Source organism: Myotis lucifugus, unplaced genomic scaffold (genome assembly GCF_000147115.1).
Source record: "Myotis lucifugus unplaced genomic scaffold, Myoluc2.0 scaffold_82, whole genome shotgun sequence".
NCBI classification, from domain to species: domain Eukaryota; kingdom Metazoa; phylum Chordata; class Mammalia; order Chiroptera; family Vespertilionidae; genus Myotis; species Myotis lucifugus.
The window spans coordinates 451414-465259 of NW_005871130.1; the positions used below are offsets into that span (position 1 = coordinate 451414).

At 40.8% G+C, this 13846-nt stretch overlaps 1 protein-coding gene across 4 annotated transcripts in view; it reads right to left on the reverse strand.

The window, feature by feature from the left end:
- Positions 1 to 3388: 3388 nt before the first annotated feature.
- RTTN (rotatin) overlaps positions 3389 to 13846 on the reverse strand; it is a 108442-nt gene continuing 97984 nt past the window's right edge. For all 4 annotated transcript variants that reach the window (XM_006090776.3, XM_023755610.1, XM_023755611.1 and 1 more), the window contains 5 exons: positions 12387 to 12589; positions 8975 to 9242; positions 5886 to 5989; positions 4785 to 4854; positions 3389 to 3797 (listed from right to left, as the gene is read on the reverse strand). In XM_006090776.3, coding sequence (XP_006090838.1) covers positions 3712 to 3797; positions 4785 to 4854; positions 5886 to 5989; positions 8975 to 9242; positions 12387 to 12589 — 731 coding nt within the window. In that variant the 3' untranslated portion in view covers positions 3389 to 3711. The remainder of the gene's footprint in view (positions 3798 to 4784; positions 4855 to 5885; positions 5990 to 8974; positions 9243 to 12386; positions 12590 to 13846) is intronic.

The following is a 13846-nucleotide window of genomic DNA, read 5'->3' on the forward strand; positions in this document are numbered from 1 at the left end:
GCTGAAATACTGTAGCAGTGTCTCTTTAATTCTCACTTTATCTGTTCTTATGTCCCCTCCTTACATTGATTACAGTGTTTGTGTCCTTTTGCTTTTCCGGTTGATCATTTTTGGTAGAAATTTGTCTATTGCTATTTTCCCCCAAAGAACCAATTTTTGCTTTGTTGATTTTCTATCTTAATACCTTTGATTGCATTTCATCAACTTCTCTTTTTTATTATCCCTTCAACTTAATTTGGGTATATTCTGTCATTTTTTTAACTTCTTAAGATAAACACTTGTCTCTTAATTTTGAGGCCTTCTTCTTTTAAACAGATTTAAAGCAAAAATGTCTCTTGGGGATAAAAAAAATTGTGTAAGAACTTTCACTTTTGCTGCATCCCACAGGCCTCTATGCATTGAGTTTTCATTATCATTCAGTAAATTTCCACTGTGGTTACTGTTTTAACTTGTGAGTTCTTGAGAAGGCTGTCTTTTAATTTCCAAATATGCAAAAATACTTTGCCTATCTTTTTTTGATTAAACTTTAACTTAATTATAATGTCGTACAAATTATTGGTGTATATGGACCTAGTCTTTGAAATGTACTGGAGCTTTCTAAACTGCCTAATACTTGGATCAATTGTAAATGTTTCGTGTGAATTGAGGGGAAAAGGTGATTTCTCTGATTCATTTGCAAAATTCTGTATATATTCATTAGACCAGGGTTATTGTGTTATTCATATTTTCTGTATCTTTTTTTTTTTTTAGTTACTGCCTGCTTGACCTATCAAAATCAAGAGTATGTGTTGAAAGCTACTCCTGTGATTTTAGATTTATTGGCTCATCCTTGGAGTTTTGCCACTTTTGGCTTCATACATTTGAGGTTATTTGATTAGATGCATGTTATGTTTTAAATCGCCACATCATCTTGGTGAGTTGAATCTTTTATCATTATAGTGAGTTTTTTCAGCTCTGGATAAGAAAAGTGTATGAAAGATGCAAAGTGATGCAATGGCAGACTCCATTCCTACTGCAGTGGCACCAATAGAATGAGCATTTTCCCCAATTTTCATGAAATCAAATTCTTAAGTTTGCTTTCGGCCTCTACCTCAGCCACCTCCTTTCATTCTTTGCAGTGTCACGTTTTGGAGTTGAAGTCTGAGTCTTCCAGTGCCTGCTGCGGCTGAATGTGGGCACCAAGAAACAGGGGCCGGAAAGAGGCAGGCAGTTTATCTGTTGTTTTGTGCTTTTCACACAGTATGGCTAATGGGAATGGCTTCTTCCACACTGACGGACTTGCAGCTTATCCGATTTTCACAATTTATGGTTCTAATTTCAAAAAGCTGATACCTATACTCTACTTCCCAAACAGGGTATCTTGGGTTAGATTCCTAGTAAGAAATGGTTCTTGAAAGTTTAGATTAGTGTATCTTTGTTTCATCTTCAAATCATACTTATTTTTTTCTCTACTGAACTAAAAAACATTCTAAGAATTTTAAAGTGTTTTAAGCAGTGCTTTGGGCTTTCATCCTTCATTTTTAGAACTTAACAAAAATCTATTCTCATAAAACAAATACTTACGGTTGTGTATCTTTTGCAAAGTCAACATAGCTGTTAGTCTAATTTACACTATGAAATTCTGTAGCTTTTACTAATGAGGTATTTTCCATATTCATTCATTCATCCATCCATTCATTCACATAAACATAAATTGAGTACCTGCTTTGTGTAACATTGTGAGAGAGGCAGGCAGGTACAAGTTAAATATTAATGACAGAAGTCATGTCAAGCAGATGGTGGGAACAATGACTAAATGCAAATCAGCATAATACAAGGGGAAAAGGAATAAGTGATAGAAAAACTTAAAAGACCTAAACCAAACTAAAACTGCCGTGGAAACTCAAAGAGAATAGAATTTCCTCCCAGCTGGGCAAGCTGACACAGCCTCCTGGGAAAGGTGACATTTGAAGCTGGCCTTTGAAAACAGGCAGAAATGGAAATGTGAAGGTGGGTGGGGGAAAGTTCAACACTTAATTCACAGAGGGGAGAGAAAGGGCCTGGATAAGCAAGCTGGGGGGTGTGAGAAGGAAAAGGTGAGTTGAGAGTAACGTCCCAGCAAGTACATGTATCCTGTGCAACCTTTGTTCCTAATAATAGGGAGCCAGGCAAGGATTAACCACAAAGACAAACCAGAACAAGTTAAGTTTCAAGAAACCTTAAAAGCTCACAGTGTGATATAACCTTTCTTAACTAGACACCGCAGAATGGATTTGCTAAGACTTGGGTGTACTTGCTCCTAAACCATTTGTAACACTCAGCTTCATGACCAGAATTATAAAACTTGGTTAAAGATTAATGACAAAAATGAGATGAAAAATAATTATTTTTATAAGAACTAAGCTGAATTCTTTTCAAAGAATTGGTAACAAGGAGTCACTTACAAATTGTTGAAATTTGCTCCAAATTACGTTGTGCTGCCCAGAAACTTCTGAACTTCTGAACTCAATCTGTCCTATCTCAAATCGATAATGTTTAAACACTACAAATTTACCTGCTTCTAGTTCATCATTTAACATATATTTTGTCTTCATTCTTCCAGCTTAAATAGCATCACCTGGCTTATTTTATTGATGATAGCAATCTGCTACAGTACATAGTAAGAAAAAATGTATTACTTTTTCTTGTTAACCATAACTCAACTAGAAAACTTTCTCCTAAATGAATGTGTATATTGTGTGTATACAGGTACACGTATGTACGTACGTACTCACACAACACACTCACACACACACACACACACACACACACACACACCAGCTTTTATTTTTCATTTCTTAGACACCATTTTCTTTCTTCTTCTTTCTTTCAAATGTGTTCAGAACCTGCTGAAAGTCATTAATACTTGAACTGACATGGATTTAAGTTCTGAGTTCACAAACCCCTATAAGTGAAGAGGTCTGTCACCATGTGCTTGACAGGACTTATTCCTGAGAGATTTTCAGTCTTGCTCTTCATGGTGTTTTGGGCTGAGCTGGAATATGAACACAGGCCTACATGACCATTAAATCTATTTCTTCCTTCATGATTACACAGTATTTCACAAGTCGAAAAGTAAAAAATATATATATAACGTATTTATAAAACACAGGGGAAGGAATTAATATCACTAAACATCACAGAAAAAAGCTACTCATAAAATTACACACACTTACGTACAAATATTCCGTCACCAGTGTGAATGTTCTGGACAATATAAAGGTTTGAAAGATAAGGGTTTATACTGACAAAAGCTAAATTTCATGTAAAAATTAAAAATAAAGGAAATCAGAACACAATGTCTTCTTTCCATTCCCAAAAAGGTTATTCATGAGACTGATTAAGTTTGTAGGCAGCAATTATTAGTCAATTTTCAGTTTCTAGAAACATTTTATTAAATAATTGTTAAATAGAATTTTTACAAAGCAAATTGCATAGAAAAGGTAAAAAATGTTATGTCCCCAGCACTTTCTATGCTTTTTCCGTCATCTTCTGGTTGGCTGCTGCTCTTAACTACAGACCTGGTGGGAGGTGAAGGGACAGAGCTGGGCGCCACTCAGTGTCGGTCAGGAAAGAAGGTGTCACCCTGGGCAGAGGGCTTGCCTGTCCTTGGGCAATAGCTGTGCATACAGCTGGCTTCACGGCTGTCCACCTGTCCAGCGGCTGTGGCTGCAGGGCAGAGTGCCTGGGTCCTCAGGGACAGGTCAGCTGCTGCAGGAGGTTCTCAAGACATTTCAAATAATAGGCATTCAGGGGGCTTTCTTCTGAGTCTGAAAAAGCTGAGAGAGAGAAATTAGAGTATGGAGGAACAAGCTGATAAACTTAGCACTACACCTGAGAGTGAACACACACACACACACACACACACACACAGACTTAAGTACGATTTCTGTGAGATAAAGTTCTATTTAACTCCTTGATGTACTTGGCATTAGGATATTTCACATTGTAAAAAAAAAAAAATGAACTTACAGAATTTATTTACTTTTAATTAATGGTTTAACCAAAGAATGTAAACTGAAAACAGTGCACCTCCATAACGGATCCGTTATCCACAAGCCCAAATGAATGCCTTGCCTTGTTCTTCCTATGTACCATCCCTCCTAACACCTAAACACTGACAGTAACTCAGTTACCCACGACCTCCAGAAGCTCATGGTCACAACCAGAAACAAAAAAATCTAAAAGCCACTTATAAAAACTCAGACTATAACAACGTGGGAAAGACACAGTTCAGTGTCTGACCATAAAAGTGGTCAAAGAACAATGCTCATTGAAAACTTGTATCACTTAAAATGAAAATGCACTTGAAAGGAAAGCCGGCCTCCTGTCCCATGGCATCACAGGGCCCAGCGGATATGGGCAATGGGTCTGTTTCTGGAAGACTAGCTCAACTCCTGAAGTCAGGTCAGTTTTCTGTTCAAGGTCAATTCTAATTGGGTCCAGTTCTTATCACCTAAGAACACACTTTAGTATAGTGGTGGGCACTGGCAATGTTTTGTACAAGGAAAAAATGTCTTGGAGAAAGATCACAGACGTGTTGTAAGAAACCATTATATTTTATTAATTAAAAAATGTTACAAGGAAAAGCACGGACCAAATACCGGCATACTAATCAATGCCTCAACCAAAAAGTTCCTCAAACATTATTGTAAAACATCAGTGTAGAAAAAACTGCTTTTTTGCTGTGAACTGCCCAAATATTTCATTCATTATTCGCTTAATAGCTTCCAAGTTGAACTGCAATCTCTCATAATGAAACTTACTTTTCTTTGCTAAGGAATATGCTTCATCCACTCTTCTTTTTATTGATGAATTTTTCAAAGTCGTTTTTGCCTGGAAATAACATGGAACAAGCCATGAATTAGACTCGTTTCCATGTGTAGGGATCACGATACAATCGTTACTCTGCCATTCTGACCACAGTAGTAAGCAGGATATTATAAAATGTAGTAACGAAGCTACAGAATTAGATATTAGCACACACCATCACGGTGTCAGCACACCCTTCCCTCGCTAACTCGATTCTTCTCTCCTGCCCCTTGTTCTTGCTTCCCTTCCCTTTCCCCTTCTCCCTAATCTCAATGCACTATTTTAAACTACTTCATCTTAGTTTTAGTTATTTCACATTCCCTCACACCTCAAGTTTCAGATCAAGCATACCACATTTCCGGTCAACAAATATCCACAGTGACGACAGAGTGTCACATCCTGTGAGAAGACACATGGGTGAGAGGAACAGCAGCCGCCTCCGTCCCTGTGTGTGTGGACACCACCCAGCGGGAAGAACATGCAGACAAGGGACGGCTGCTGAGAAGCCCATGGGGATGGGTGTCTATGCTCACCCTGTCACCTGGCCACTATTTAATTGCTAGACACACATGGGCATTTCCCTCAGGAGTGAGATATCTGTACTGAGAGAACAGACACCAGTCCCCACCTGCCTGCCCCCCGGGACCTGTGCTGCAGCCTGAGGACTGAGCTCCTTCAAAACTCAGTGACTACAGGTACCTGAGATAGGGAGGTCCCACATTGGATAAAGCTTTGCTATTTGGTTTTATTTCAAGATGCATTTTTCCTTGACCCTTCTTTTAGCAGAAATCATCTAGATTAACATTGCACCAATATGGCAAATCAATTTATACTAACGGAAAATTCACTCAAAAAAGAGACTCTTTTGAGATGAGAGAGCCTGATGAAATGATTAGATGAGGAAGACCTGAGTGACGGTTTACTAATTGTACGAAGGATGCACAGGCCACAGGCTCCGAGCTCAGTCTTCTCTAGCTGACACTCCTCTGAGGTCCCTGGCTGCCCGAGAGGTTGGTGTTCGCCCCCAACACACGACAAAGATTGTGAGAACTCACCTTCTGGTAATTGTGAATCAGAGCCCAAAGTGCGGCTGCACCGATCCTCCGAGCACTGGGACTCTCACTTTCCAGAGAGGATGCCAGCACACTCAGCACTTTTTCTAATAAAAGAGATTAAAAAAAGTTCAGTCCCAGACAGTACCTGATATATATTAAACCAGTCAGATGCCCTGTTCTCCCATCAGATGCACACAGAGTTGGTATCACTACGGCAAAAACTACCTTCATAGCATGTGGCAGAGGGAGGACAACCTGTCAAGTTTTCACAACAGACACAGAGCGGCCAAGGAAGCAGCAGCGGCCTCATGGTTTTCGGCCCTAATTCAACAATGGCACATTCATGTCAAGACAACAATAGTGGAGAAGTCATTACACAATGAGTTATATTAATGAGCTCTTCAGTTATAGCTCACATGCTGGTGTGCAGGAAAACGGGTCTGCTCTTGTGATAACTTTTAAAGACTGTTACATGAACATATCAATAGCACGGGCTTTTACAAAATAAGAGTGAAGGAATACCATATGAGGTAAGCCTTTTACAAAAGAACTGGCCATACTGGAGAAATGTTTGTGTGGATGTGTGTGCCAGAGGAAATGTGATTTAAAGGAAGATCAACTCACAAGATAGGCCCCTTTTCGCACAGCCAGCCAGAGCATGGAATCAAGACTTGGAAATTATCCTCAGCAGCTACTGGTTTTAGGTGAAGATGCAGAGAAGTCGGTGCCAAGGAGATGCCAGGGTGTCTCAGACATTACATGAAGCTGCTTTATTCCTTACTTGTACCTGTCATTGCACTGACTCATTTCCTCTACAGCATGAGATTTAAAATCCTGAGACATGTTATGGGGATGCTGTGCACGGTCACGCCCCACCTGCTGGAGCATCTCCTTACAGAGAGCCTGGCAGCGGGTCTGTCCGCTCACTGCTGCACATTCCAGCCACAGCGCCGCTCTACTTCAGGGGCTCAAGAAATACTAGTTGGATGAAAGATTCCATAATTAAAGCAAACGGATGCTGTTTCAGTGATTCTATTTAGGGTTCTTAAAAGGAATTTGAAGGAATTTAAAGTCTTTACAGAGGAAAAAAAAAAAGCACCTGCTCCATAAAGTGAACTCTGAGCAGTGGGGCCAGTGTGGGTGGAGGTGGGTGGGGTGCCGTTTCCTGTCCGCACACCACTGCCTACCCTCACCCGCTTTCTGTGGTCCCCTGCTTCTCCTCTATCACAATACACAACTAGCCTGTATCAACAGCTGTCCCATCACAGCCATGACGGCAGGTGACAGGTGGCAGCTCATATTCTTGGGGACATCATTGAATGGTGTGTCCATCTGATATCTCCCAGCGATGTTGTTACACATGGTACCAACACTCAGATGATCTACACAGATCTATCATTACTCCTTTTACCACGTACTATCTCTTAAAATGCTTCAATAAAGTACACATACAGGTCAATAATATGCTGCCCCTTCTGATAATGCAAGTGGATCAGTTTTTTAAAAAACACATTTTATTGTGAAACATAACATGCATACAAAATACACATAAACCTGAAACTAATACTGTATATCAACTATAATTTTTTAAAAACACATAAAACATTTGCAAGTCTATTTGTAAGGTATGAAATGAATTCCCACATTAACATAGAAATAATGTCAAGAGATGAGGTAACAGTAAAATATAGTTAATTAAGAAGCGAAGGGTTTTGAATATTTAATACCTTTCTTCTTAGTGATACTGAGTTAATTTTAAGTTTAGGGATGTCATGTTGGTAGCCTGAAATCAACTATAAGAATATTGGCACCATGAAAACCAGCAAATGCTACAAACCAATTCAAAGCTGACTGACCAAACTTTTGAAAGCTTCCCAAGCATTTCCACATTCAATAACTATCCTGAGGAAAACAGAATCACAGCTGCACCCATGAAGAATGTGAGCAGAATCATTTCCATTCACTTGGAAAACTCCGTTTCACAGAGAAACCCCTCCAAGGAAAAATTAAGTGAAAAACATGAAAGAAAACGGGAATTCATATATTTTGAGCATCTACCATGAACCATAAACAGTGTAGGCACTTGCAGTGTTTATAAACTAATTTCTACGAAAACCAAGGAAGGAGGGATCACTGTACAGATGAGGAAATGGGGCCAGAGAAGCTGCCCAGTGATGCTGGAGTGATCACATGAGCGGTGTGTGGGGTCTATCACCCACAGCTCTTCTCCTTTTTTCCCCGATAACTCAGTGTCTCCTTATAAAATCCCTCCCTATGATAGTCACACGGCCCTCACAGAAACAGCATATGGTTACAGAAACAGATCTTGCCATTTCTCTTTCTGTTTCAAAATTTTTCTGATCGCTCCCCAGTCCTCGCCTTCACCTGCTCTACATCTCAGAGAAGGAAGTCTCTGTAAGGCTACTTTCACCACGTGCATGGGTCCTGCACACTCCTGCCTGCTGAGGATCTCTATCATCCATATCCACTGACAGCTGTGAGCACAGGCGCGATTCTAAGTGCTACAGATGAACATGAAGAAATCAGACAATGACCTCATGACTTATAAAAGAGTATGTTCTACTGTGGGCAGACGCAGCATAAATAGACATATCCCCAAAACACAGTGTCTCAGCCTGTGGTCACGCTGCGGAGAAAAATAAAACGAGGAAAGGAGACAGAGTGAGTAGGAAGGGAGAGGAGGCAGCGTGAGGGCTGGCTTCACGGGCACCCAGAATTTGCTCAAAGCCTAGAGGAACGAGGGGAGGACAGATGAAGCCAGAGCCCCCTGCTCACCCTCCTCCCTGTGCTACCTCCTGTACCCAGTGTGTCCCCCAGTGATATGACCTGTCAACCCCGGAGACTTGAGGTAATTCCTTAAGGGCTGGAGCCACACCTGACTCATGCCTGCCTCATTCTCACAGCCTCTGCCTCCCTCGGTGCCTTGAACACAGTGAGGGTTTCATAACCACATGGCAAATCATTTATAAAACTATTTTGTGTTTCAATCTGAATGGAATATGCTAAGAACCACCATATGTATAAAGGGATGTGTGTGTCTATGTGAGGCGTATAAAGTGGATACGCACCATTGGCCAGGATCTTGGGCTTATTGGCAGGACTGAAGCAAATGTTATGAAAAATAAGGAGAGGCAGACAAGGGCTGCGCTTGTGCTTGAACTTGCTCATCTCTGTCAGCAAGTCTAAGCCGCCATCAAGCCGCAGGATCATCTGCTGCCCATCTTCTCCATACGATATGTTCAGGAGCAACTTCAACCAGAGGATGGTCAGATTACTAAGACGTTTATTTTCTCCTTTCGGCAACGTGAGAGACAGGAAGTTCTGCAAGAAGTTAGTCTGCGGATAAACAGAAAGAATGTTATTTTTTTCTGGAGTCTTTGCATTCCTAGTCCCTCGGAGACCAATTAACCAACATTCTACTCTCTTTTTCCCACCTTTAATGTTTCATTCCTTCAATACTTCCCATATATTCCATCTATATTTTTTCCAGATATAAGTAAAAAGATTGAGAACAAAATAGCTTTCAAATTTTAATTCTTAGTAATTCTTTTCTGGTGATGGATAAAGCAGTTACGGTCAACTCAATTACTTAGGATTGATAATTCAGTTTGGTGATTATTTTAGGCCTCTGGAGTTTTGTCTTTCGGTCTGCCTTCTGGCAATTTTGCTACTCATTAAAAGGTATCCTATGGGGAGGAAAAAGAACCAAAACCCATTGATGGTTGCCAGAGGAATGAGGGGAGGGGAATGGGTTAAAAGGGTGAAAGGGAATAAGAGCTACAAGCTTCCAGTTATAAAATAAATAAGCCCTGGGGGTGTAAAGTACAGCACAGGGAAAATAATCAATAATATCGTAATAACTGTGTATGTGACAGATGGGGACTACACTTACTATGGTGATCGCATCATAGGGTATAAATGTTAAATTACTACATTGTACACTTGAAACTAACATAACACTGTATGTCAACTATACTTTAATAAAAAAAATAAACTAAAAATAAATAAAATGTTTAAAAATTAAAGAAAACCCAAAGCAGTCCTGGACACCAGGTAACATCCCTGGTAGAACTGAGGATACCTGAATCTTTAACGCTACATGAGAGCTAAAAAATAACCTGTGGGTACAGCTTGTGTTTTGTTTACCCCAGCTGTTTCTCTTTACAGATTTCTCATGGCTACACGTCACTCTAGTAAACCTAGAAACCAGAAAGCTCCATCACTTAAATATAAGAGTCATTTCAACCTCCCAAAACCCTTCCACAAAACCGCAGCACACCCTTAACTATGTAAAAGACAGTAACTTATCGTCTAGAATAATCTACATGCAAAGAAAGAATGAATGAAAGTACCATATAGGAAGCAGCCCATGGGGAGCATGGGAACCACGGCCAGGTGCACAAGTGACCCAGGAGCAGCAATGTGATCACTTAACTTTCATAACTGCCCCCAAGGTCTCATCATCTCATCTTTCTCCCCGTTTCATAACCTACTCTGGCTTATTTCCTGGATCCTCCTGCAGCTAATCACAATGATGGCTTGAATCTATGAAATAAATTTAACTTTCATGTAAAATAACTGAGTGTGTGGATGGAGTTAGCTACAAAGATATTAGCGACATCGCACAAGCACCAAGCAGGCTGGGGAACCCCATGCCCACTTGCACTGCACGTGCCCTCACTTGCACCTACTTCTCATCTGTTGGCCCAAATTAGCGTTTTTCTACATTCATCCCGTGAGTCCCCCATGCAGCTAGATTCTGCCATGACAGTGGAGATCTGGGGCTGACGATAGTGATAAACTATATGGCAGTGCTTCAAAGGAACTATGCTGTGGGCATTCCTGATACTTTGCTGGGCCCGCCGATGCTTTTTAAGTTCCCCACATCAGGTGAAACGTGCTGAAACATGTCATGATAGAGAGAAAGCAGACACTTGAATCTGAGTTGTACCACAGCATTAGGTGTCCAGGGCTCATTATCACCTACTGCAGCCGAGGGAAAACAAGGTGGGTGACCTACACCTCACAGTCTGATCACAGCAATATCGAAATATGCTTAATCAGAGAGTGAGAGCTGAAATGCCTTAGGTATAATTTTGTTTAACCTAATAATTTTAAAAATGAAGAAACTGAATATGTTAAAAGGAGAAAGTCTCCTTTTAAGTAAGTCTTAAAAGTCATACTTCAGACCCGAGGTTGGTACCCACACTGCACCTGGGTATTCCTACTTTGCTTCCTACCTGTATGTTCTGCAAGGAGATGGAGAAAGCACTGTGCCTGTTTGTGCTCTTGCATATGAGGAAAGACGGTAATCACGCATCCAGTTCAAAATGACTCCATGCACACACAGACACACACACACACTCACACTCAAAGTCACCCACACTCATTGCCACTCACACACTCATTCATACACACACACACACACACACACACACACACACACACATAAAGAAAATATCCAGCCATGAGCTGGAAGTAAAAGCTGGCTCCAATGAGAGCAGTGGGTTCCTGATTTGCACCTTCTGCCAATCTACCTGGTGTGAATACCACCACTATGGCTGATTTCAAGATATCACCCAGAGTCAACTAGCTTGCAAATTCCTGAAAATTAAAGAGGACACTTCTAAGTCAACATGAGTTAGCTCCAACACATCACAGAAAAGCTCCTTCCTTACTTAAGACTGCTATTTGGAGATTGCATTCAAATTGGAGATTAGTGGGGAGTAGAGAAGAGATGACACAGTAGAGGAAAAGGAGACTCAATTCTTATGAATGCTGTGAACATTTGCAATTTATTTTGGCCTTCATGTAAAAGAAAGAGAAGTACTCAAATAATCAGCATGTACTATTAAGTAACATCCAATTCACATTTTAGGGACTCTGTTGACATGGACCTGAATACAGTGTAACTGAATAGCTGTGCTAGAATTTATTCCGACCATTCAATCCCTTTTAAGTACTCTAAGTTAAATCGGTGACCAGAGTCAAGTTTAGGCACTGGATCCCAGGGGACTGATAAAATCACCTCTGGTCATAAAGAACTTAGGTCTAACTTGGGAGAAAAAGGAACCATGATTTCATAAACCATTTTGACTACAGAAATTGAACTGAAATTTACTGCTCAATTTGGTCTTGTTTAAATACCAGTATATTACTTTATGATTTCAAATAAATGTAAGACAACTGCCTTTCTAAAACCCTCATTTTTGAGAGTGATAAAATATAATCCAAAGCTAAGAAGACAAACTAGAAGGAAATGGTTTCATCGTATTCTAGCTTCTGTTACTTTTCATGTATCAACAATTGACTGGCTTTAAGCAAAGTGACCCTCTTAATCCTTTCACAATCCTTTAAAATAAAATGCCTTGAAAGCAGAATAAATTAACCCTAGACACTGAGTTCTAGACTTCCCACACATATTCTTGATGGGCAGGAATATTTTACTACCTTTTCTACGATGGGAAGGAGTTTACTTACTTTCTGAATTACTCCTTTACAGTCATGAGACAAGGCCAGGTTGGAAAGGAACATGAAGACCATCTGCTGGACTGTGGCGTTCTCAAGAGGCACCTGGGAAGCCAACTTCAGGATACAAAGCATCAAGGAGTTGCCGGGGGCTCCTCTGTACCCAGCTAGAACGGGATACTGTCCAGAACTTGGCCAGCAAAGAGAACTGCAACCTTAAAAACAACAGCTCGTCACAACATCTTCTCAGTTTCACTGTTCAGTTCAGAACCTCAGTTGTAAAACACATCAGTCTATCGAGTGACATGAACCTGCAGACTACACATCAGCACCGAGGCTGGTGTTGTCCATGGCCAGCCTAGTGGGCTACTGCTCTCACTAAGGGCCCAGGATCGCAATTGAGCATTTAAAAACACTAGGGGTAGCCCTGGCCAGTGTTGCTCAGTGGTAGTGCATCAGCCCTCAGACCAACAGTTATGGGTTCGATTCCTGGTCAAGAGCATGTACCTGGGTTGTAGGTTCGCTCCTCAGCTTCGCTCAGGCAGGAGGCAACCAATCGATGTGTCTCTCTCACATCGATGTTTCTCTCTCTCTCTCTACCCCCCCACCCCACCCCCTCCCTTCCACTCTCTCTTTAACCCTTTGCGGTCCAATTTTATTTTTGGAATTCAAACAGTCTGGTCCAAATTAATTGACGGGATTGAATATTGAACCGGTTTGCGGTGTCAACCTCAGCCTTGACATTAGACCTGCTCCTAGCGCCTGGTCTGTCGAGTCAGCCTCAATGTTGGACCTGCTCCTAGCACCTCCCCCACTAACCCACCCCCACGTTGGACCGAAAAGGGTTAAAAAAAAAAATCAATGAGAAAAACATCCTTGGGTGAGGATTAACAAACAAACAAATAACAAAAACCCCACCATACATTACGTTTATTTTTTTTTATAAAGAATAAAATAAGCATGATAGGTTTTCTAAATAGTTCCCAAATAAGACATCTAATTAAATAGGAACGGAATATCAGAAATGGGAGGTAACTTGGTCTGAAGCATTTGTTTTACAGAAAAGAAAAAAAGAAGCACAATAATTCTGTGGTGGGGTGGCGGGACAAATGCTACAGCCTTAGATGCAGATGAAGGCACAGGCTTGGAGAAGTCAGCGACCTGCTCAAAGTCACACAGCCCACAAGCAGCAAGAGCTGGCAGTGGCATCAACTGGTTTTCCAGAGTCTCATGTCTTCTCAGTAAATTATACAACCATGTGGGGCTTATCAAGGGAAAAAGATCATCACGAAGAAATCAGAAATACATCTGACTATACTGCAACATGAACCAAAAGTTAGTTAACTTGTGAAGGCCAGCTTAAGTATAACTAGACCAGAGTCAAACTCCTTCTGTAAGATAAACTCACGGAAGGCCAGCAAACCCAAATAAGTACATTGATCTTTCTTGTGTGCACACTTTACAGCAGTATC